Here is a 23580-nt window from a genome sequence, read left to right as displayed (position 1 = left end):
GTGTTACTCCTTTGCTTAACTTCCACTTCCTGAAACAGGAGCACAAGCCCTGTTTCCCACAGAGATCGACTCACGAGGCATTCATTTATAATAGAGACCACTGCACATGTGTAGAAAAAGCAAGTGAACTTGATCTTTAGTGTGTCTTCTGATGTTTTCTCATTAATGATATCACGAGACACTTGTTTGGAGGCTTCACATCAAACACGGTGACTTATCTTTTGTGTATTATGCTTAAAAACTTGGCAGATGAGCCTAAAAATATAAGCCTTCAAAAATGTACATCAGATTTACTTTAAGGCATTAAAAAAGGAAGAAAAAAGATAAACGTTGCAGGTTTCTAGCTAATACCCAAACAACACAGCTAACGTTGAAACAGATCTGATCTCATTTATCTTAAGTTCTACTCTAATGCTCCCCTTTGCTGTCATTTAGTCTGATAAGAAGTTTGCGGGTTTTAATCTAAATCCTGCTCAGGGCTGTTTTGACACTGTGATCAAACATCTCTAAATTTTAAGATCAAGTCAGTTCCTGCAGCACCCCTCGTCGTCTGCATTCATGGGTTCGGTTTCGGTGTTTATGTGAAATGGTTCATCTTTCCTGAATATCTAATACCGTGCAGCGTAACCGTGCTGCTCCACGAGAAACCACTGCAGATGTTTTCCATTAGGGCAGGTGCAGTCGTAATAACACAACAGGACAATGGGTCGCATGTTCTTAGACACACGCGCACACACACACACACACACACACACACACACACACACACACACACACACACACACACACACACACACACACACACACACACACACACACACACACACACACACACACACACACACACACACATGGTCATTAGGGTGGGTTTGAAACATTAGCATTTCTTTGTGGTTTTTGTGCGTCAGCAGAAAAGGCGCTAACAGGAAATGTGTAGTGTGCACACAGACACAAAGACCTTCAAGATCCTAATTCATTCTGAACCTGTCTCAAGCTGAGGAGAATCACTTCTGAAAGGAAAGGGTGGATTTATTTCATAAGATACAAAACCAGAAAGAAAGTTTACATAATTCTGTGTTTCTGTTTGGGAACAAGTTATTTAATAAGTTGGTGTTTTTGACTGATTAGAAACTACAATGAAAATCAGCCTCAATGTTAAAACTGGTGGCAGGCGAAGTGAATAAGTGGGACATCAGTCCGAGTATGCAGATTGGAATGGGAAGTTTCCACTGAAACGGGGCCACTGAAGGACAATTAGTGAACCAGCAACAGGGTAATGGGAACCCAAGGCTCACTGATGCCAGCGGGGAGTGAACGGCTGCCCATGCGGTCTGATATTATAGCAGTAGAAAAAAAACATTCTGGGAACCTTAATTCTGGCTGTGATAAACAGCTGTGCACACAGCACATTGTAGCACAGTACATGGAGCTGCATGGCTGCAGGCCAACTGCAGAGTTGGTGCTGACCCTTGATCCCAGCCAACAGTCAGCACATGAGCAGCAGGGCTAATCTACATGGACGATAGGATCCCGTCTTTTTAAATCAAGTGTAAGTAAATGACCTGGTTCTTGTTTGGATCAAGACCTCGTTACTTGCTCCTTTTAGAACATTTAAAATTTGGGAAACCTCCTTTAAGATGTAAAGCTTGCACTTACCAAAACAGGTTTTCCAAGTTATCTCTGGTATAATTAAGACAATTTCTTCTGTAATCGTCTGTAATCTAACGTAGCTGGCTACAATTCCATAGAAATTCTGATTCACAAAACCTTTAAGAATCCTGTCAAAATTATCTTCAGGCATGTTGACATGAAGAGCCTGGAGGATAGAAAGTAAATTTCTTATTTCATGTCTGTATCGCTGCTCTGACTCTGAACGTGTGAGAGGGGTGTGCACGTCTTATGTGTGTCTGGATAATGGAGAGACCAGTGATGGATGGAAAGGTTAATCATTTTAGACAGACGGTATGTGCTGCTAAATCAGTATTAGGTGAAGGAAGAACGTGTGTGTGTGTGTGTGTGTGTGTGTGTGTGTGTGTGTGTGTTTGTGTGAAAGCACACATGTCTGGTTAAGCTGTAATGAGTTGGTGTTTGCCACTTGATTAGCCGTGAGGGGAGGGGAGAGTGGTCAGTCAGGCATTGTGAGAGCTGGCAGCCTCGTTATTTTAGTGATGACGAGAAAAACGGTGAATCTGGTCTGGAATTGCCCGTGTGTGTGTGTGTATGTGTGTGTGTGTGTGTGTGTGTGTGTGTGTGTGTGCACTTGTCTTTATGGGTTTGTGTGGACCAACCCCTGACGGGAGACCAACATTGTGTGGACATTCACCATTGTGTGGACATTTACCCGGTCCACACAACCAAAATCCTAGAGGAAGCTTCCTTTGTCCCACCTAGAGTTAAACATAATTTTTGCACCATTCTGGCTATAGTGGAAGTCAGGGTCCACACAAACAACTCAGAAAACGTAGTCCACACAAACCCATAAAAACACGCGTGTGTGTGTGTGTGTGTGTGTGTGTGTGTGTGTGTGTGTGTGTGTGTGTGTGTGTGTGTGTGTGTGTGTGTGTGTGTGTGTGTGTGTGTGTGTGTGTGAGTTGGTAATTTGTTCCATGACTTGAAACTCACAGCCAGCTGAGGTCAACACCTCATCATTCCAGTGTTTCATCAGACCAAACAAATATGATGCGTACAGGCCAAGGTCAATTTTTTGAAACTGTGATTCTAGAAGTGTGATTGGACCTGACCTCCTACAGAGAGGGTGTGTATGAGTGTGTTGGTGTGTATGAGTGTGACACATCTGATGAAACCTTTTGTCTAAACCTCATAAAGTCTGTTGACCTAAGGACATCTCTTCACTGTATTAGGCCAATAAAAAGATGCCATTCACACACACACACACACACACACACACACACACACACACACACACACACACACACACACACACACACACACACACACACACACACACACACACACACACACACACACAGTGTGTCAGTTTCTGTATTTCATACATTAAACATGACTTGGTGGGAATGAAATGGTTTCACATGAGCTAATTCAGCAAGAAAAGCAGCGTACTAAAGTTATCGTCTCATGATTTATGCTTTATTGGATTGTAAAAATACACTAGCGGGTAAAACTGCTGGCAAAACAACAACAACAAAAGAAGAATGATTGTAATTTAGATGAAACAAGGATTTCTTCATCAGAGGAAAAATATATGAAGGATAAATAATTAGGGCTTCAGTTTTATTGCTGCTGATACTCCAAGCCTCAGAGTCTTGTGGGACGAGCCTGGACCATCATCTGTTATGTGTTTGTAGGTCAAGTGCATGTTTTGTAGAACAACCCTCTGGTTTATGCAGCCAGAGAGGTGCTCCACAAAGCAGGATTAATGACTTAGCCAGGTAGATTCTGCCTAAAATCACTGTTCAGCATCGTAAGTGTGGTTCTCCTTATTGTGGTTGTGTAACCATGGCGTCAGGGCAAGGGACAGCTGTAGCTCAGGAGGTAGATCGGGTTGACTAGTAATCAGAAGGTTACAGGTTCTATCCCAGCTCCAACCAGAGAATTCTGCTGTTGTGTCCTTGGGCAAGACACTTAACCTGCCTTGCCGGCTGGTGGTGGTCAGAATTACATTGTAGCTCATCTCCACCAGCGTGAGAATGTTTGTGTGAATGGGTCAATGACTGATTGTGTTGTGAAGCGCCTTGGAGGGTTTTAGAGCCCTAAGAAGGTGCTATACAAATACAGGCCATTTACCATCAGAATGATTTTATGTGCGAAGGATCATAAAAATCTTTTTTTTTTTTTTTTTTTTTTTTTTTTTTTTTACCGTGTCCTGTCTGGCTGTGAAGCAAACAGAATTAATGTCTGAATGCTGGTGACAAGCCTTACAGATTTACTCTCAGGTGGAGCATCAAAGCATCTGCTTTTAATGTCACGCCTGATACTTAAAACTTTATTGTTATTGTTTTTGAATGCTTTGTAATTCCGACCAGACACGGAGACAGAGGTGAAAGAGAAAGGAAGAGACAAAAGGTGGGGAGAGAGAGAGAGAGAGAGGGGGGGGGGGGGTCCACAAAAATAAACAATAATGAACAAGAGTCTGCTTCTAGACCTGCAGAAAAAGACAAAAAATAAAGTGATAGAACAAAAAAATGGGACACAACAACAATACAACAAGATCAAGCTATCACTGCGTCAACTTGATGAAGAAATATATACAGTAATCAACATTGTTTAACTGAACAATCACACGATAATAAATCACAGTGCATTAAGTGCCCACCACAGCCTTAAGACGTGTGTTTAACGTGCCCAAGCCCGTACTTTTGAGAGCACCATGTGAGCACCTGTGTGTGTACACGCGCTTGTTTATTTAAGGTTTCTCTATAGGAGCGTCCAACAGAGAGTGTGAGGGGCCACAGATCCGCCCCCCAAAGATGTGTAGGAGACGGGGGGAGCTCCAAGTCCCAGAGATCGAGGCGCTTCCCCAGAACACAGGAACTCCAAGGAGACTGCAACCAGAAAGGCCCCTGCCCCCCTCGAGAGGCACAGAGGATCGCCCCGGGGGGCCACAACCAGCAGCCGGCAGAGTCCCGGGAGATATCAGCGGCAAGCCCACAGGCCCGCCCGCAGCCTCCCACCCCCTAGCCGGCCGAGCCCGGGACCCAGGGGCGACCAAACCCCGCCGGGAACCCAGCAGAGCCCAGGGACCCAGACCCCACCAGGCAGCCACCGGGATTGGTCAGGCAGACGCCAAAAATCTAAAACCCCCAGATTCGGTTGCCACGAACACTCAGGCAGACCAAGGCACAACCCCTCACACCAGGTGTGGCAGGGGGAGGGGGGACGAAGATCTATATCATCAAAATAAGTTCCAGGAGAAGGAGGAGTCAAAGGCCCCACCTGACATATACAGTCATACACAAACGCAGTCACACACTCCCTCCCTCATGTTCACACATACACATACAACCCAAGACTTACAAAAATGCACGCCGGACACCCACTCATGCTACCCATACACACCCTATTCACTCTGGTCCCGGTACTGCTGCACAAAGGGTACAACCATCACCGGTAACCAGAGTTTGACCCTTTCTGCTGGGGTGCTGATGAGCAGGCTCCCCCGCCCAACGCTGAGCACAGCAACCCACCACCCCAGACCCCAACCAGACGGCCAGATCTCCCTTCTAGCCTCCAGCCCCAGGAAGCCAAGCAACAACATAAAAATCTTAACAACGTTTTGGTTTACTGTTCTGGTACTTTTATAGATTTAGAACAAATGATATTTATCGTTTCCATTTTTTGGTTTTTCACTAATACACCGTGTCTCATGTTGCATGTTTTACTGCTGAGGTCGCACAGTGTTTCATACTATAGCTCCACATTTTTGCTCTAATGATATTTAGTACTAGCCTTTTTCTATTTGTCATGTAGAGTTTTGTTGGTGTGTTTATGTTGTGTTTTCACCACTGATGTTATTTTTTCTGTTATGCTGTTGATGAAGGGTTTGTATTGGTTTTCTCCGGTCCTAAACCACTAAAGGGTTCCCAAGCTCGGCTGTGTCTGCAGCTCACCAATCCCCATGGGGATGGGTCAAACACAGAGAACAATTTTCACACACACCAGTGTGTGTGAGACAGCTAGTGGAGATGAAATCAGATGAGGAAAACAGAACGAATGTAACTTAAAGTGCATATATTGTGTTGAAGATGCTTTCTAAAGTCTTCAGAAATTCATTTATAATTGTAGATAACTGTACACGTCAAACATTTAAACAAACAAAAAAGGAAAGTTCAAATAACAAATCGCACATGGATTTAAGAAAATAATAATAAAACAATTATTTCAAAGATTTGTTCCAAAACTGTGTGGAGAGTTTTGGTTTCAGCCAGCATGCTGCAGTTCCACTCAGACTCAACAAGCTGGTAATCATCTGTTTGACCATCATCACGGTCCATCCCTGCTGCTGCCCATTATCCTCCACATTGTTCCTCTGCAGATGAATTCCTGGCTAACACAAGCATGTTAACTCAGCTTCTTCAACATCATTTGGTTGCAATTAAAGGCCTTCTGGTCTTTATTAATCACTGAACAAGAGGTTGTTATGAAGAGAAGAATTCTTTCTCTCTCATTTACACGTTAATGATTGAAGTTTACAGTGTGAAACAGCATGCCGAGCAGCCTGTGATCTCCTTGTTTCCATTAAATCTTTGCCAACTTTACATAGAAAGGACATATTTAAACATTGTTTTTAAAAATCTTTATTCCTCTGAGTGTTGAATGTTGTTAATAATAATTTGAGTGAGGTGTGAAACATTCAGCTATTAAACTGTACAAACATACAAGATACTTCTTAATTACATACATTGTTTGGAAGCTAGCAGTGAAATGCAATTATTTGCCAAAATTAAAGAACTGCGTCTTAAGATGAGTAGCTGAATGGACAAAGTTATAAAAAAACACATTTTCTTGTTAAGTGCTGTTTTTTTTTGCCAGCTGTTACTTGAAATATGCTTTCATTCATCAACCACCTTACCAACCAAAACAGCTCACATTTCTCTCTCTCTCTCTCTCTCTGCTGCAGACGAGTTCTGTTTTCATCTTTTCTATACGTCACCAAAGGTAATGTACAGGAGGAGATCTAACACAATTTTAGAGGCTGGATGGAAAAGATCTGAGACGGCATCCAATTTACTCCGCGTTTTAAGCATTTTGCATAATTCCAAGAGACATCTGTCTGAGGCTGAATCCCATCTACAAAATTACACATTTCAAGAATTCAAATGGGATGCACTGGACGGCAGTCAGATGGACTTTTCCTATCTCAAAAAGGCAAAGATAGAAATGGCTTCAATCTATGCAGAATAAAATCATTTGTAAGTGAGGCAAGATTAGCTAAAAGTCTCAATTTTTTTACGTTTTGTTCTATTGATGTTTGTTCCTTGTTTTGCTGTTTGCTCAATTCAGAGAATACTTCAATCTGAAGGTTTGCTAGCCCTTCACACACAAACGCACACACACCACTTTGTTATGCTCGTCCATGTGTCTTGTTCCTTGTAACGTGTCAGTACAAAATGCACTATAACACACCTTGATTTGTTTTTCCCTCTGTTCTGTATCACTCTAGACACCAACACGCCACATCTCTGAGGTGTGTGTACACATGCATTACAGATGTGTGGGCTTGAGCTAAAGGCAGGAGAAGTCATGTGTCTGATCTTTTAGCTGTCAGTGAGCTCTGCATCTGCTGCTGTGTCTTTCACTCTGCCTGCCTCATTCTAAGTCTGACAGCGACATGATACTGAGACAAATGAGCCACATGGACTGTCAAAATTTGCACAAGACTTTTGTTTTTTGCATGCTTGTTTTGTTGCTTTTTACTGAGCTCAGTTTTCTCATTTTGAGATTAATTCCAGTAAATCTGGTAATGGTGTAATTTTCAATTGTTTGCATTTGTCTAGCCAGTTGTTAAAAACAAGACACTGTAGGCTTCAGAGAGGATGTTGGAGGTAAACAAACCACACAACAACATCTCTCAAGTTATGCTATCTGGTCACATGAGACGTTTGGACACAGAGCACAATTCCAGCTTTGATGAACACCAAAGACAAGATGTGAGCACGAACTCCTGTGATCTAGCACAGTGGTGGTAGGGCCATGATTTGAGCTTATTTTGTCGCATTAGAACATAAACAGTTGAGACACTGTGTCAACTATGACCTCCTTGTTAGTCCATTTCACTTTGATCATATCAAACCATATCAAACCAACAAGATGATAGTTGTGTTGGTATAAATGATGATCTTTATATTAAGCCAAGTCTTATGAAGTAAGAATGACATCCTATGGTCAAATGGTGTTATTGTAATCAATACAAACAAGTGACCCCCCCCCCCCCCCACACACACACACACACATTAGTTTAATGGCTGTTGCCAGTTATGGATCAGCACCAAAAGACTCTAGATGAAAACAGAATTTGAGTCCTACATAGTAAGTTGGTAAGATGGGCTCTACCAGATCCAGTTTCAGCTTATACTACATTTTTATATGGACTCTCAGCATACTGGGACTTCTATACACACACACACACACACACACACACACACACACACACACACACACACACACACGCGCACACGCACACACACGCACACACACACACACACACACACGCACACACACGCACACACACGCACACACACGCACACACACGCACACACACGCACACACACACACACACACACACACACACACACACACACACACACACACACACACACACACACACACACACACACACACACACACACACACGAAGCCTGTGTAATCAGAGCCCTGACTGTAATATTGAGTTGTTGGTAATTGAACGATAGCTTGAGCTATTTTTAGAGGCGTCTATTTGCTTCTGATTCACTGTTAGCATTGTTAGCTCAAAGTTAGCCTGTAGCCTGTTTCCCCAATATATCACAATTTTGTTCAGATAGAAACAAACAAATAGCGTGTGGCGATGACTGGCTGTGTATGAAACTGCTTTGTTAACCAAAACCTCCTCAGCTTGTTGGTATTTTAGATGTTTACTTATGCTTGTTTTCTACCAGAGAGGATACCATTTCACTTTGATCATATCAAACCATGAACAGTATTTAATACTCTGTGAAATGTACTCAAGCTTACTACTTACCAAGTTTCAAGACATTTCTCTGTATATTTCTTAATGTGAATTCAATAAGTGAAACCTTTGCAGGCTTCAGCCTTAACTGATACCCCTCCTGGAGCAGCTCAGAGCACAACTTAAATTACCACCATGTGCCAGGAAATAAAGCTTGCTCCTTCTTCGATGTCTTGCTAAGTCAGCATTTGCCAACAACCCTGCAGCAGCCATTGTATCATTACGCACCATTACATAGTGTGAGTCATAACAGCCTGGTGATTGATCACTCAGGAGCCACTGCAATTTATGATCTGATGCTGCACATTTGGACCGACGGTGTGTGAAACTATTTACTTCTGCTGGAGCCGGCAGGAATCACTCTCTGTGACTTTGTTCTGCAACCTCAAGACTCAACTTTGTGTGAAGATTAGATCTATTTACATCTGGGTTCTTGGAGCTTCTAATTCCATGATCCTTGATCTAATCTCATAAAAATGATGTGTACTATACATATTTAAATAAATGTGGTTAGAGATATTTATAATGATAATGATAATAATGATAATAATAATAATGATAATAATGATAATAATAATAATAACAATAATAAGAACATCAGAAGATTGTTCTTCTCGGAAGTGCCCACATCATCAGAAGGACGCTTTCCATAAACTAACCCTGAAACTGCCTTAGAAGCATGGATTGATTCTGGCACTTCAGTGAAAGCATACAAATATACAAAAAATATATAATAACAATAATAATAATAATAATAATCTTCAGAAAAACTGTTTTAACCTGATTTGTGTGTTTTTATCTAAATTAAAGATGCTTTTTATTTTAGGTAGAGAGGTAGTTATGGAAGCAAAGACCAACTCCTGATCAACAAGATGATACTGGAAGACAGCAGGGGGAAGAAGAAAAACCTGAGTACAGCATGGACAGACTACAGGAAAGCCTTCGACAGCGTACCACACTCATGGATCATCAAAGTAATGGAACTTCATAGAATCTCACCAACTCTCTTTACCTTCATGAAGACAAGTATGGAATCATGGAGGACCACTATGATGCTCACTTATGAGGAAGAATCCATCAAGACAAGACCAATAAAAGTGAGGTGTGGTATCTTTCAAGGAGACTCACTTTCACCTCTCCTTTTCTGTCTGTGTCTAGCCCCACTCAGCACCATGCTAAACAACAGTGAACATGGATATGAGATTCAAGGCAAGAAGATCAACCACCTTTTTTACATGGATGATCTGAAGACCTATGCCAAAAATGATAACCAACAAGAGGGACTACTGCAAATAGTCAAGCTCTTCAGTGATGACATCTGCATGCAATTTGGACTTGACGAAAAAGGCTACATTCAAAAAGGGAAAACTCACATCAACGTCAAACATACAATTAGACCAAGAGACTGTCATAATAGAGCTCAATCAAGAGGATACATACAAATATCTTGGGGTCAATGAAGGAGATGGAATACAACATGCTACCATGAAAGACAAAGTCAAAAAAAGAGTACTACAGAAGAGTTAGGCTTGTTATCAAGAGTGAACTCAATGCTGCAAATAAGATCAAAGCCATCAACATTTTAGCTGTTCCAACGGTTACATACAGTTTTAATATCATCAACTGGCAACTTAAAGAAGTAAAGAAACTAGACACCAAGACCAGAAAATTGCTGACTTCTGAAAGAATGCACCACCCAAAAACAGATGTTGAAAGAATGTATCTACCAAGACAGATTGGAGGCAGAGGACTTACCCAACTTGAGATGGCTTACAGAACAACAACAATGGCATTGAAAACCTACCTTGAAACAACAGATGATGCACTACTGATCCTCGTTTGTCAACATGAAGCTCGAAAGAAGCTGTACTCTGTTACAAAAGAAGCTATAAGATATGCACAGGAACTACACATCCCAGAGGTGGCAAGAAAATAGAAAGAAACAGCAACAATCTTTGCCAAGAGGACCAGAAGGGAGGCAAAGAAATGGGCCCAAAAGAGGATGAGAGAAACATGGGAGGAAAAACCAATGCACGGGCAATACCCCTTGAGAGTAGAAAAAAAGCAGACGTAGAACAAGATCATACTCATCAGTGGCTACGCAGTGCAGGACTGAAGGCAGAAACTGAAAAATTGTTGATAGCAGCACAAGACCAGAGCCTGTCAACGAGATCGTACCACCACAAGATCATGAAAGATGGAACAGACCCCATGTGTAGAATGTGCAGCCAATATGAAGAAACCATTGACCACATTCTCTCAGGCTGCCCCACTCTAGCCAGAACTGAGTACATCCACAGACACGACAGGGCAGCAAGCTATATCCACTGGAAGATCTGCAAACATTACCATCTACCAGCTGCAGATAAGTGGTATGAACACCAACCACCAACAGTGACTGAAAACAACAACATCGCAGTGTTGTGGGACGTGCCAATCAACACAGACAGAGAAATCATGGCCAACAGACCAGACATAATCATCAAAAACAAAGAAGAGAAGACCTGCCTCATGATTGACATGACCATCCCATCTGAAAAAAATGTCCCCACCAAGGAGCTTGAAAAGCTATCAAAGTACAAGGACCTGAAAATAGAAGTCACAAGAATGTGGGGGATGAAGACAACAACAATACCCGTCGTAGTGGGTGCACTTGGCCTCATCAAGAAGGGACTGGAAAAGAGAACAAAATAGATTCCTGGAAACCCAACAGTCCAAGAAATCCAGAAGATTGCTCTTCTCGGAAGTGCCCACATCATCAGAAGGACGCTTCCATAAATTAACCCTGAAACTGCCTTAGAAGCATGGATTGATTCTGGCACTTCAGTGAAAGCATACAAATATACAAAAAATAAAATAATAATAATCTTCAGAAAAACTGTTTTAACCTGATTTGTGTGTTTTTATCTAAATTAAAGATGCTTTTTATTTTAGGTAACAAGACAGTGGTCTCCAATATAAATACCCCGTGAATCAATTCTGATATTCAGACATCTCTCCTCTGATTGGTTAGCAGCAGCACGACTATAGCCATCCATGGAGTGAACAAAACCTGGCTGCGGTGAGTGCAGGCCAGTACCCAGACTGGACCGGGCCAACCTTGTGTTACATCCGACTATTGTTGTAGCTCTCTCCATGAGGTGTGGCTTACAGCTCCATCCAGAAGGGGAGGAGGAGCAGGGGTGGGAGCCATGGCTGTTCATATTTGAAAATGTTCTCCTCCTCTCTTTCATGTCACACTAAGGACCACAGATGTAACCATTGGAATCACATCCATTTGTTCTGTTGCGGGACTGAAGGCTTTTAGCTTCCTGGTTCCTCCAGTCAAAGCTCACATTTTGCCCGTAATCATCAGTCTCCAGGCTTTCAAGCAATGCTCATTGGTCAAATAAAAAACTCTCTGGATTGAGCTCGGCTCTGCCCAGTTGAATGACTTTGGTGTTCTCATCTTTATAACACAATTCCCATTTCAGATATCAAGTCATTAAACAGCTGTACAAAATAACAACAAATAAGTGAACCAAATTTTAGATCTTTCTGCAGCTGCTCTGCAAAAGTTCAGCATCCATCAGTTGCCAGTAACTGGGAGGATTTCTGATGGAAATGGCCTAAAATTACAGAAATTACATTAGAAGTTGCAGTAATGGGATATCTGGACTGAAATCTTCATCAAAACTATCAATGCAACCTGTCAGCGTGTGTTTTCAGATGGAAATAATATTCAAAGTATTCATTACTGCTTAACCAGACATGCCTGTACACACACACACACACACACACACACACACACACACACACACACACACACACACACACACACACACACACACACACACACACACACACACACACACACACACACACACACACACACACACACACACACACACCTTTCTCCCATTTCAACACACAAATTGAATATGTGGTCCTGACAGGGCAAGAGGACAAGAAGGACGAATAAAAATCACCTCATTAGACACACACATGCAGACATGCAGGCGGACAAACCGGTCAGACACAAGCACCAGAGATGGTAATAGAAAAGCCTTGAGTCCTGGTCAAACACCATTTGGTGTTTAAGTGCTGAAGGACGAGGGCAGAATGCCACACGTGCCCAGGGATGGGAGATGCTGTTTATCAGGGAGAAGTCTGGAATAATCAAGGGCCTGGTGGAGACACAATGGTGTGTACATTTGCCGAGGATGAAATAACGATGATTAAACTGAAAAGTGATGAAGGTTGCACACACAATATCAACAATGAAACTGATGATAATGACAGTGTTCTGTCAGCTTTTATCTCGTATTCATCATCGATCGAAACAGCGAGGGAGGAAACAATCACGTAAAAAATCCACTAAATATCCTGCTGTTAGCTTTGTGTCCAAATTTTTTCAGTTTGTAGACAGTTGTGACAGACAGATGGTGGCTGCACGGGTACACGTCATGAATTATTGGTGCATAAAAAGAGCCAAAAACGATGAATCTCATTAAGCCATGGCATTAAGGGATTTTCGGCCTGGAGTAAATGATTCTGTTCACGCACCACTCAAACATAACTTGTTATTGTCACTTTGTAAAAATTTGTCTACACGCCACTAAAGGTGTAAAGCTGCTGAAGTGTGCTAAAAAACACTCCTCCACATTATCAGGTATGTGATAAAATCAGGTTACATCATTCTGCTAAAATCTTAAACTGTGCTGGAATAAAAGATCCATTTAACAACAATGCTCTTGTATGATGGAAACATCTTCCTTTAGAAGGATTACCATCCACAAATGGATGTTTTCTTTATTTTTTCTAAATAAAACATGATTTCAAACATCTAATGTTCCAGCAGCTGGAGCATATTGAAAACAGTAAGCACATAAAGAGCTAAGTTGCATACCTACATATGTTTTAATTAATTAATTTATCTTAATTACAGTGGTGTGAAAAACTGTTTGCCCCCTTCCTGATTTCTTATTCTTTTGCATGTTTGTCACACAAAATATTTCTGATCATCAAACACATTTAACCATTAGTCAAAGATAACACAAGTAAACACAAAATGCAGTTTTGAAATGATGGTTTTTATTATTTAGGGAGAGAACTGTTGGGGTCCTGCCATCATGAGAAAATTAGTATGCAGTATTTTCTCCAAAGGACTGTGCATCTACGCCCTGAAGCGTTGACAATATCAGCGCCAGCAGGGACTCCATGTCCCATGATCCTCTACAGCTGGCAGCAGCTTGATGACGTCATCAAGCGACGCCAAGTCTGACCAGCCGCTACAGAGATCACCCGCTGGACTAGTCTATAAAGCTGAGGCGCAGAGCGGAAATCACTCTCTTCCGTCCAGTCATCTGGAGTAAGGAGACCTTTGCCTCTGCTCCATACCGCTCCGGACAGCGTGTGCACGAGGCCTAGCTGCTGAGATCGACGGATCAACGCCATCTGATCTGCTCAGCCCGGACACAGAGGGATGCCTTGTGTTCGCTCATGCAAGATTTTTTTTTCCTTTTTTCTCTCTCTCTTTCTCTCCCGCTTCTCTAATAGTCCGAAACAAGCGGTCGACCATGTGAACGCTTTAAAATAACAAACGGTTTCTCTCCTCCATACTAAAAACGCCAACGGATCATCTCAGAGTAAGCTCCGTTCTTTTATTGTTTAATATCTAAGTTTGTTTATGCTGTGGCCAGGCTGACAGACTGTTCAGATATGTGTTTTGCTTTTATGACTGATCTGTTGTTTTTTCTTGATCTTTGTGCAGCGATTTGAAGTGTTTTTATTAAGTTTACTGTGAACGTTTGCTCACACACACACAGTTCGATCCTTTGGGTCAGCCAAACAAAGGATCCGCCATTTTGTTTCAAAACTCCCTCCAGTTTGGTACTCAGCTATCTCTGCCTGATTACATCACCATCTTCCCCACCGGTCTGATTAGGTTGTTACGTCACATTATCATTCCATGGTTTCATTGCTTGTTGTTTGTTTGATAAAATCAGTTGGTTGATATTGATTGGCTAATACTTTGAAGGAGCTAAGGTGATCATATTAGTAAATAAATGTTATTGCCAATTAAGTTTTGTCTCAAGTAAATTTGTCTGTGCTGGATAGAATATGACTGCCGCTCGTTAAAAGAATTTTACGAACTTTAGACAGATTGATAGAGGTTTGGATTCATTTTTCCCCTATTAAAGAGGTGGTGCCCCGAGGATATCCATGGATATCCTAATTACGTAATAAATCGGTAAATATTTCCATATTTACGAATTTTATTGATGAATCCAAAGAGTAAGTAAAGCTTACACATTATTTGTTGGCTAATAACCACAACAGAACAAAATCCAAACCTGCGTTGCCCTGTGTGAAAAAGTAATTGCCTCCTGAACCTAATAACTGGTTGGGCCTCCCTTAGCAGCAATAACTGCAATCAAGCGTTTGCGATAACTTGCTACGAGTCTTTTACAGCGCTCTGGAGGAATTTTGGCCCACTCATCTTTGCAGAATAGTTGTAATTCAGCTTTATTTGAGGGTTTTCTAGCATGAACCTCCTTTTAAAGGTCATTCCATAGCATCTCAATAGGATTCAGGTCAGGACTTTGACTAGGCCACTCCAAAGTCTTCATTTTGTTGTTCTTCAGCCATTCAGAGGTGGGTTTGCTGGTGTGTTTTGGGTCATTGTCCTGCTGCAGCACCCAAGATGGCGTCAGCTTTAGTTGACGAACAGATGGCCGGACATTCTCCTTCAGGATGTTTTGGTAGACAGTAGAATTCATGGTTCCATTTATCACAGCAAGCCTTCCAGTTCCTGAAGCAGCAAAACAACCCCAGACCATCACACTACCACCTCCATATTTTACTGTTGGTATGATGTTCTTTGTCTGAAATGCTGTGTTACTTCTACGCCAGATGTAACGGGACATTTGCCTTCCAAACGTTTAACTTTTGTCTCATCAGTCCACAAGGTATTTTCCCCAATTCTTGGCAATCATTGAGATGTTTCTTAGCAAAATTGAGACAAGCCCTAATGTTCTTTTTGCTTAACAGTGGTTTGCGTCCATTTTTGCTCAGTCTCTTTCTTATAGTGGAGTCGTGAACACTGACCTTAATTGAGGCAAGTGAGGCCTGCAGTTCTTTAGAAGATGTCCTGGGGTCTTTTGTGACCTCTCGGATGAGATGTCTCTGCGCTCTTGGGGTAATTTGGGTCGGCCGCCCACTCCTGGGAAGGTTCACCACTGTTCCATGTTGTTTCCATTTGTGGATAATGGCTCTCACTGTGGTTCGCTGGAGTCCCAACGCTTTAGAAATGGCTTTATAACCTTTACCAGACTGATAGATCTCAATTATGTTTGGCAGATGCTTTTATCCAAAACGACTTGCATTTTATAACCTATAGGGCATGTTGTGATATGTGGGGGAAACCGGAGTACCCGGAGGAAACCCACGCATGCATGGGGAGAACACGCAACTCCACACAGAAAGGCCGCAGCCGAGTTTCGAACGTGCGACCTTCGTGCTGCGAGGCAACAGTGCTAACAATTGCGCCACCATGCAGCCCAATTACTTTTGTTCTCATTGGTTCTTGAATTTCTTTGGATCTTGGCATGATGTCTAGCTTTTGAGGTGCTTTTGGTCTACTTCTCTGTCAGGCAGCTCATATTTAAGTGATTTCTTGAATGAAACAGGTGTGGCAGTAATCAGGCTTGGGGGTGGCTACAGAAATTGAACTCAGGTGTGAAACACCACAGTTGGGCTAGTTTTGAACATGGGGGGCAATTACTTTTTCACACAGGACAATGTAGGTTTGGATTTTGTTCTCTCCCTAAATAATAAAAACCATCATTTCAAAACAGTATTTTGTATTTGCTAGTGTTATCTTTCACTAATGGTTAAATGTGTTTGATGATCAGAAACATTTTGTTTGACAAACCCGCAAAAGAATAAGAAATCAGGAAGGGGACAAATAGTTTTTCACACCACTGTATGTTTTCACAAGCAACAACAAAAAACTACCAACATGTTTGTTACTAACAAGACAATGGCTTGGAGCAACAACAAAAATAGTCACCATACATTTAAACATTTATCTTAACCTCTGATTCTCTAAATCAGAATTTACTCTGAATAAATGTGTTTTTGTTTTTCCAACGATAAAATGTTATCCTTAACAATACCACATGGTAAAAAGCTCCAAAAAGTGGAGTGTGGATTTAGCCCCTTCAATGTTAACAAAAACAGTTTCATCCATCCAGTATATTTTACTAATATTTGTCATCATTTTAAAATAAATTTTAGAAAAAAGCAAACAGCAATGTAGCTGAATTCATTTGTATATTTGAAACATAAAAGCTATTTGTAGCAGCTTTTATATGCATGTTAGTGTTAATTTTAAATTGAGAAATCAAACATGCATTTACAAATTTAGCTGGTTAGTGGTATTTTACCAGTGAATATACAATAAATATCATTACCTATTTCTGTGTATTAAAGTATGTTTTAATGTTTCTAATAAAAAACAAGAAAATTCTATAAAATACAGGAATCTGTACCTAACAGATTTTCTATAGTGCATGTTGCCTTTATATGTAAAATTGTACTACAGTAAAGTACAAAGACAGTTTCTTGGCTTTTCCCCGACACTTCATCTGTCAACATTCCAACTAACACAAAACTAAACAAAGAGCTCATAAAACCCAGAAACAAACAGTTATATAAATGCCATGACCATATTTTACCATGTGGAGCATCTCACATGGATCCTCATCACTGAACCTCGTCAATAATTGCTGCCTGAATAAGTATTTTGTCTCTCCACAAGCATTGCTCAGAGATCGTCTCTCTCTATATTTGTCTTTTCACATCCTGTCCTTCTTGGGTGGCGGTTACACCTAAACCTCTGACAGCTCGGATTTTTCTCACAAATTCTCCCTCTCCCTGACATAAACACACACAGACACACACAAACACACACACACACACAGACACATAAAATACGCTCTTGTGTTTCTGTCACAAACATTTTCTCAAATAAAATAAAGCGTAAATCACATGATGAATATCCTGTTCACTATGGTGTGTGTGTATGTGTATGTGTGTGTGTGTGTGCGTGTGTATGTGTGTGTTTGATAGACAGAATATAATCTCTCATTTTCTGTCTGGAGTTTTGAAGCAGTGCTTTGTATTCTGCTGACATCTTCTTATCCCACAGCAAGGTTGGTGTTGAGGAGCAGAGACGGAGAGCGGGATGAAGAGAGAGCAAAGAAGGAACACTTTCTTTTTTTTTCCCTTACCTTTGCAGGTGGAGGTCTTCTCTGAGCGAACGAGGAGAGTCTTCAATATGTCGGCGCTTTCACATCACTACCAAAATGAGAGAAGTAAAAATGGAAAGGAGAACAAGAAGATGAGGGTTAGAAAACTCATTTGGCAGCTCTGCCACATGATCAACCTGAAAGTAGAGCAGCTAGCAAGCATCAGGAGAAATAAAAGCAGTTGAGCTTCATCTGCTGAGTACTTTAATATTGAAAAGAAACCAGGACCATGTGTCACCTAAAATCTGGTGACTAAAACCAAAAAGGGAGAAGCCATTGAGTCACAAATGGGACACTGAGGAGGAAAAGTGAGGGGGATTGTTAAAATAAGGCCCGTCTAATGAGAAAACAGAGGGGGATTCCCATTAGAAAGACAGATGAAGGGACTGCTGAGGTTGACAGTAACATCTGACAGTTGGCAGGGCGATGATGGACAGAGTAAGGGGAGATGAAGAAGAAGAGCTGCTATTTCCCAGGATAATACATTCGTCATCCTCAGAGGAAAAAAGCCAATCTCAGACAAACTTTACAACTTAAGTCTTCACTGTTACAGGACGGCGTGAGCCTTAGGGGCGAGGAAAATTGTCTTTCAGTCTCGCCAAACGGTGACAAAACAGTCAAAGTAAACCTCGAATAACCCCAGGCACGTTACGTATTTTATCTGTCTGTCACTAAAATAGGGGAAGAAAACCACAGCCTGGAGCAACAAAGTATTGAGTTATAGTTTCTGACCTCTAGTGAGCTAAATAACCTGGATATGTTTAAATGACGGGAGCAAAGACACATCTAATGACTCTTCATGGAAGAAAAAAACAGACATATTTTCAGACATAATTTTTGTGTTACGCATTTAAAAATGTTTTACTTGAAGGTGTGGTTCACTCATTTAATTACTATATCTGCAGCGGTCTCTGGTTGTAACAAATGCCTTTTAAGTCGTACTCTGGTGCACCTGTTTTAGGATCAGAGGAGAGCTTCCCCTGGCAGCATTGTTTCCTGCTATTTGGACATCTCACTTCTGATTGGCTAATAGCAAATTGACTCTACCACTGACTCCGCTTACTTTGCCACACTGATGTTTTATCTCTACAAATAACAGAAGCCTGGAGGAGTTCTAGCGTGTGGTGGAGCTGCTAATGCTAACGGTTAGCTTCTACTAGCTGGACATTCTCTGCTGAATCCTGAATGCTAAGCCAACAACAGCCTTCCCCATCGTGGGTTAATTTGGGTGAGTTCATGAATGTTAAGTCACAGTGTGATGTAGATCTGCTAAGCTTTTCAATTCCTAGAGTTTCACCATCTATTTTCTGTCAGAAGCTAATTCAGGAGGTAGGCGAAGGAGACTTGTCATGTTCAGCCTGCATGAAAAACTCAGACTGACTGATTGTAATCAGAACAAATTGGTTTTCCCCCTTGGGGATTAATAAAGACAACCTTGAACCCTTGAACCCTTAAGGCCTAGTCCACACGTAGCCGGGTTTTTTAAAAAACAAATATCCGCCCCTCCAAAAACTTGCATCCACACCACCTCGTTTTAAAAAAAAACTCCGTCCACACGTACCCGCATAAATACGTTGTTAAGGACAACGTCCTTCATCTGTGGTCTTCCGCAAGGAGCAGTAATTCCGCTTGCAAAAACAAACAAGCAGAAAGCGCTTGGACAATTGATGGATCGGGTAGTGACAGAGCGCAGCTCTGAGGGCATCCATGCTGTCAGCTAGTGTAAACACAGGTCGCACACGTGATGTCAGCATTTTTTTGTCGGGGAAAGTGACGTTGCGGACCTTAAAACTCCGGTTTTGTCTGTCCACACGCAGACACCCAAAACGGAGAAAACACAGGTCTTCACTTTGACCGGAGTTTTTAAAAAGATCCGTTTTCGTGTGAAAAAACTCAGTTTTCGTGTGGATGACAGGCCAAAACGTAGAAAAATATCTACGTTTTGTCAGATCCCCGGCTACGTGTGGACAGGGCCTAAAACACGCCAGCAAATAATTCATCTGTAAAAATTAAATTGCAGATTTTTAGCAGCAAAAACTGAACATCAGATTTTCAAATATAGATTTTTACAGAGTTAAATGTCAATGTTAAAAATGTTATGTCTAAAAGAAGTCATATTCTGGTGAGACTGTATTTTTCCCACAAAGCTTCACCTTCTGCACAGTCATCCTGTTGGTTGAGAATTTAAAAAAATGCACAGGGGCTATAACTAGGCAAAGACATGACTATTAATAATAAAAATAATGCATTGAACTTATATAGCGCTTTTCTAGACACCCAAAGACGCTTTCACACACTCTCACATTCACACACTGCTAGTGATGGTAAGCTACTTGTAGCCACAGCCGCCCTGGGGCGGTCTGACAGAGGCGAGGCTGCCATTTGGCGCCGTCTGCCCCTCTGACCACCACCAACACAGGCAAGTTGGGTGTAGTGTCTTGCCCAAGGACACAACAGCAGGATACCCCTGGCGGGAGCTGGAATTGAACCCATGACCCTCCGATCATGAGGCAACCCGCTCTACCACCTGAGCTACTGCTCTGAGCCACATTTTTTTCCTCAGTGTTTAGAAATTTTCAGCCACAAATAAATGTCTGACAGTTCTTGGTTTCTGGGTCAAGATATGCAATTTAAAACACAAATTATATATATTAGTTATTTTCCATGAAGCTTCTGTTTTCTTGCTTCCTACAGTGAGGACTCTGCTAATAAGAGCATGAGCTCATTTGTTATTCGTTTACACAAATTTACAATGATGAAGGGATTTTCTTTGCACTGAGAAGATGGGTTCAGGACACATAAAACAGTTTTTATTCTTCCCAGTCTTGACCTGTAGTTTCTCTCGTGTAAAACACGATTAGGACCTTCATGTGTTCATGCCTCAAACTGAATGAGCTTTTACAAATCATGTCAAGAAATGTTTTCTTTTCTTTCTCCAAAACATTTCATGTCTAAATCCAGAGTACTGAGATACATTCTTTTCCGTCTATTTGGGGCAGTTCTATATATCGAGCCGAATTTTGCCATTTTTCATATAGTGAGGCACATCCTTGGGCAGTCCGGTGCTATTGAAATCAAGACCAATTAGTAATCATCACACTCTGGTGAAATTACCTCTCTGCATTTGACCCTTTGTCGTGGGGAGCGGTGAGCTGTAGCAGTGGCTGCGCTAGGGAACTATTTGTTGGATTAACCTCCCAATCCATCCCCGTAAAGCTGAGTGTCAAGCAGGGAGGCATTCGGTCCCATTTATAAAGTCGTTGGCATGACCGGACCGGATATGAACCCTGATCTCGGTCCCAGGGTGGATGCTCTACCACGAGGCCACTGAGAAGGTCAGGATTTTATTCAGATCACTTAACTGATTTGGTTGATTAACCTTTGTTAAATGTCTGATTTTATCACTGAGCTATGCACAAGACACCTATAAATATAAAGAAGTATAAATTAGGCTTGACCGTGACCTCTACATATTGGCTTCAATTGCAGCAATGGGAAAACCAGTATCGGTCAAACTTTACTGTATATGTTTCATTTCATTTCACTTGTTGCAGCAAATCACATTGGCAGCTTCATTAAACTCTTTTGTCCTTGTTTTATCTCTTGCATTTATTTGAATGAATCATTTGTGCTACTTTTGGTGCAATGTACTTTTTTCCTCCTCACAATCAAACATTAACATATTAACATTATTGTCACACTTGCAACTTTGCAGTGAGGTAAACTTATTCAAAATGTTTAGAATTGTAGCTCACTTTTGTCTAATCAGTGAGTTCTTCACCATTTTGATTTTCTATATCCAAATTAACTGAAGTATTTTTTTATCTTCAGTTTTTAATAGAGTTAAAACTTAAAATAATACTAAATGTTCATATGAAAGGCATTGATTGTTAATAGTGTCACTTCTGTAACATAAATGATGATGGATGAAAATGCGTGTGTTGCCCCCAAGTAACGCCATCCTGTTTATGGGAGCTGCCATGTTGGATTTTAAAGCCCGAGTCTGCACACTCAGGATTTTGGGTAAAACTTCCCGTTTACTCGCCTGCTGTCACTCTTGGTGTTTTGTAAGCGTCAAATCACTAATAATTATGAAGCATATAAGGAAATGAATATCTACTTGCCGTCAGTGGACAAAACCCCATGGTTGTAGAGTATCAGGATTTGTCCCCTCTCTCCCTGTTTGTTTGGTTTTCCCTCAGCTCCTCCACTAACTATGCACACCTGCTCCTTATGGCTCACCTGTACTGTGTCTCCAATCACCTCCCTCTATGCACATCAGCTCCTAGCTTTCATATTCAGGTTTCAGTCAGTGACTTCTGCTTTTTAGCGTCCTCCCTGCATCTCCTGGTGTTTCCAGCATCCCCGGCATTCCCAAAGTTTCTGTTATTTGAGTTTTCCTGGCTTCCCTCTGTAGATCACTCACCTGCTATGATAATGTGATACTTTGCATGAGTTATACCAGATCAGAAACACACTATAAACTGGTTTTAGCTACTGTGATTTACCGTTGCACATTTATCTCACAATAGTTCAGGTCTCCATGGAGAGTGTAATAACCTTTGAATGTAATCTGTTGCTATAAATCTACCTGTTCAATGACGAGAGCAGAAATTGTGGGACTCATTGTCAGAGCTAAAGCAAATCACACAACACTAACACCACGACACACAATTGTTCACACGGTGCAGCCCTGTGTTTTTACATTAGCAGCAAGGCTGTTTGAGCCTGAGGATGTTGAGATGGACAGAACAAGCGAAGAGAGACAAAGTGACAGACAGACGAAGGAGAGAAAGGATGCACGGACATGACGGAGCCTGACAAGACAGGCAGAATAACACACTGTTACAGACGAATTACTGCTGAATGTTGCTGACAGCTGAACGATAGTGCTGAAACATGTCACCGTGGAGTGTGTGTGTGTGTGTGTGTGTGTGTGTGTGTGTGTGTGTGTGTGTGTGGTTAGTTCTAAGAGCCTGCTGGACAGAATACAGAGGAGAGAAGAGTCAGATGTCTAGTCCAAGCTCTGTTCTCCTCTAAAGGGATTCAGTCTTTCAACACAAACAAAACTCCACTCAAGCATTTCTGGCTTTCCACCACTCCACCGTTATTTGACATTAAAGAAGATGCAAATGAACATTGTTCAGGTGGAGCAGCCTAACCTGGAAGAGGGAACAAGGAGGTGTGGTAAAAAATGGAAAGAAAGAAAGCCCAAGGGGTGAAGAGTTTGCACAAAAACAAACAAAAGCTGAAAATTGTGGCTCTGATGCAGCACTGTTGGCAAACTAGCTAAACATAGAAGCTGCTACAGAAAACCGTCATGCTCAAGAACTTGCACACACACACACACGCACGCACGCACGCACGCACGCACGCACACACACACACACACACACACACACACACACACACACAAACTCCATAGCTATTTCTTATTCATCTGCTGTGTGTTTTTGCTGCTGTGTAGAGCAGAGCAGAGGGATGAGGTGCTCGTTGTTATCCTCACAGAGTCACATTTGTAAAGGCTAAAACCGCGGTGACCAGCGGGCCCAGGGGCACAGAGACTGAGTCACAATCAGCTGGTCTGCATTAGTGGGAGGG

At 41.7% G+C, this 23580-nt stretch overlaps 2 protein-coding genes across 7 annotated transcripts in view; one reads left to right on the top strand and one right to left on the bottom strand.

Moving 5' to 3' along the window:
• Positions 1-23580, bottom strand: part of LOC107390002 (protein ELFN1) — a 171453-nt gene that overhangs the window by 35102 nt on the left and 112771 nt on the right. For all 3 annotated transcript variants that reach the window (XR_008563830.2, XR_001573488.3, XM_015966471.3), the window contains exon 2: positions 17962-18028. The gene's annotated coding sequence lies outside the window, so the exon portion shown is untranslated. The remainder of the gene's footprint in view (positions 1-17961; positions 18029-23580) is intronic.
• On the top strand, positions 963-18897 carry LOC139069583 (uncharacterized). Of its 4 annotated transcripts, XM_070550063.1 has the most exons (4): positions 963-1549; positions 6599-6636; positions 9513-9660; positions 9845-18897. In XM_070550063.1, exons 3-4 carry the CDS (start codon positions 9606-9608, stop codon positions 10144-10146), a joined length of 357 nt encoding a protein of 118 aa, XP_070406164.1. In that variant the 5' UTR covers positions 963-1549; positions 6599-6636; positions 9513-9605; the 3' UTR covers positions 10147-18897. The 4 variants fall into 4 exon arrangements, with proteins under 4 accessions (XP_070406164.1, XP_070406163.1, XP_070406162.1 ...); XM_070550062.1 differs by lacking the exon at positions 6599-6636 and having other exon boundaries at positions 1366-1549; XM_070550061.1 differs by lacking the exon at positions 6599-6636 and having other exon boundaries at positions 1366-1549; positions 9513-9712.

Source organism: Nothobranchius furzeri, chromosome 4 (assembly GCF_043380555.1).
Source record: "Nothobranchius furzeri strain GRZ-AD chromosome 4, NfurGRZ-RIMD1, whole genome shotgun sequence".
Classification (NCBI taxonomy): domain Eukaryota; kingdom Metazoa; phylum Chordata; class Actinopteri; order Cyprinodontiformes; family Nothobranchiidae; genus Nothobranchius; species Nothobranchius furzeri.
The sequence above is the reverse complement of the archived record's forward strand: the minus strand, read 5'-3'. Positions and strand labels throughout refer to the sequence as shown.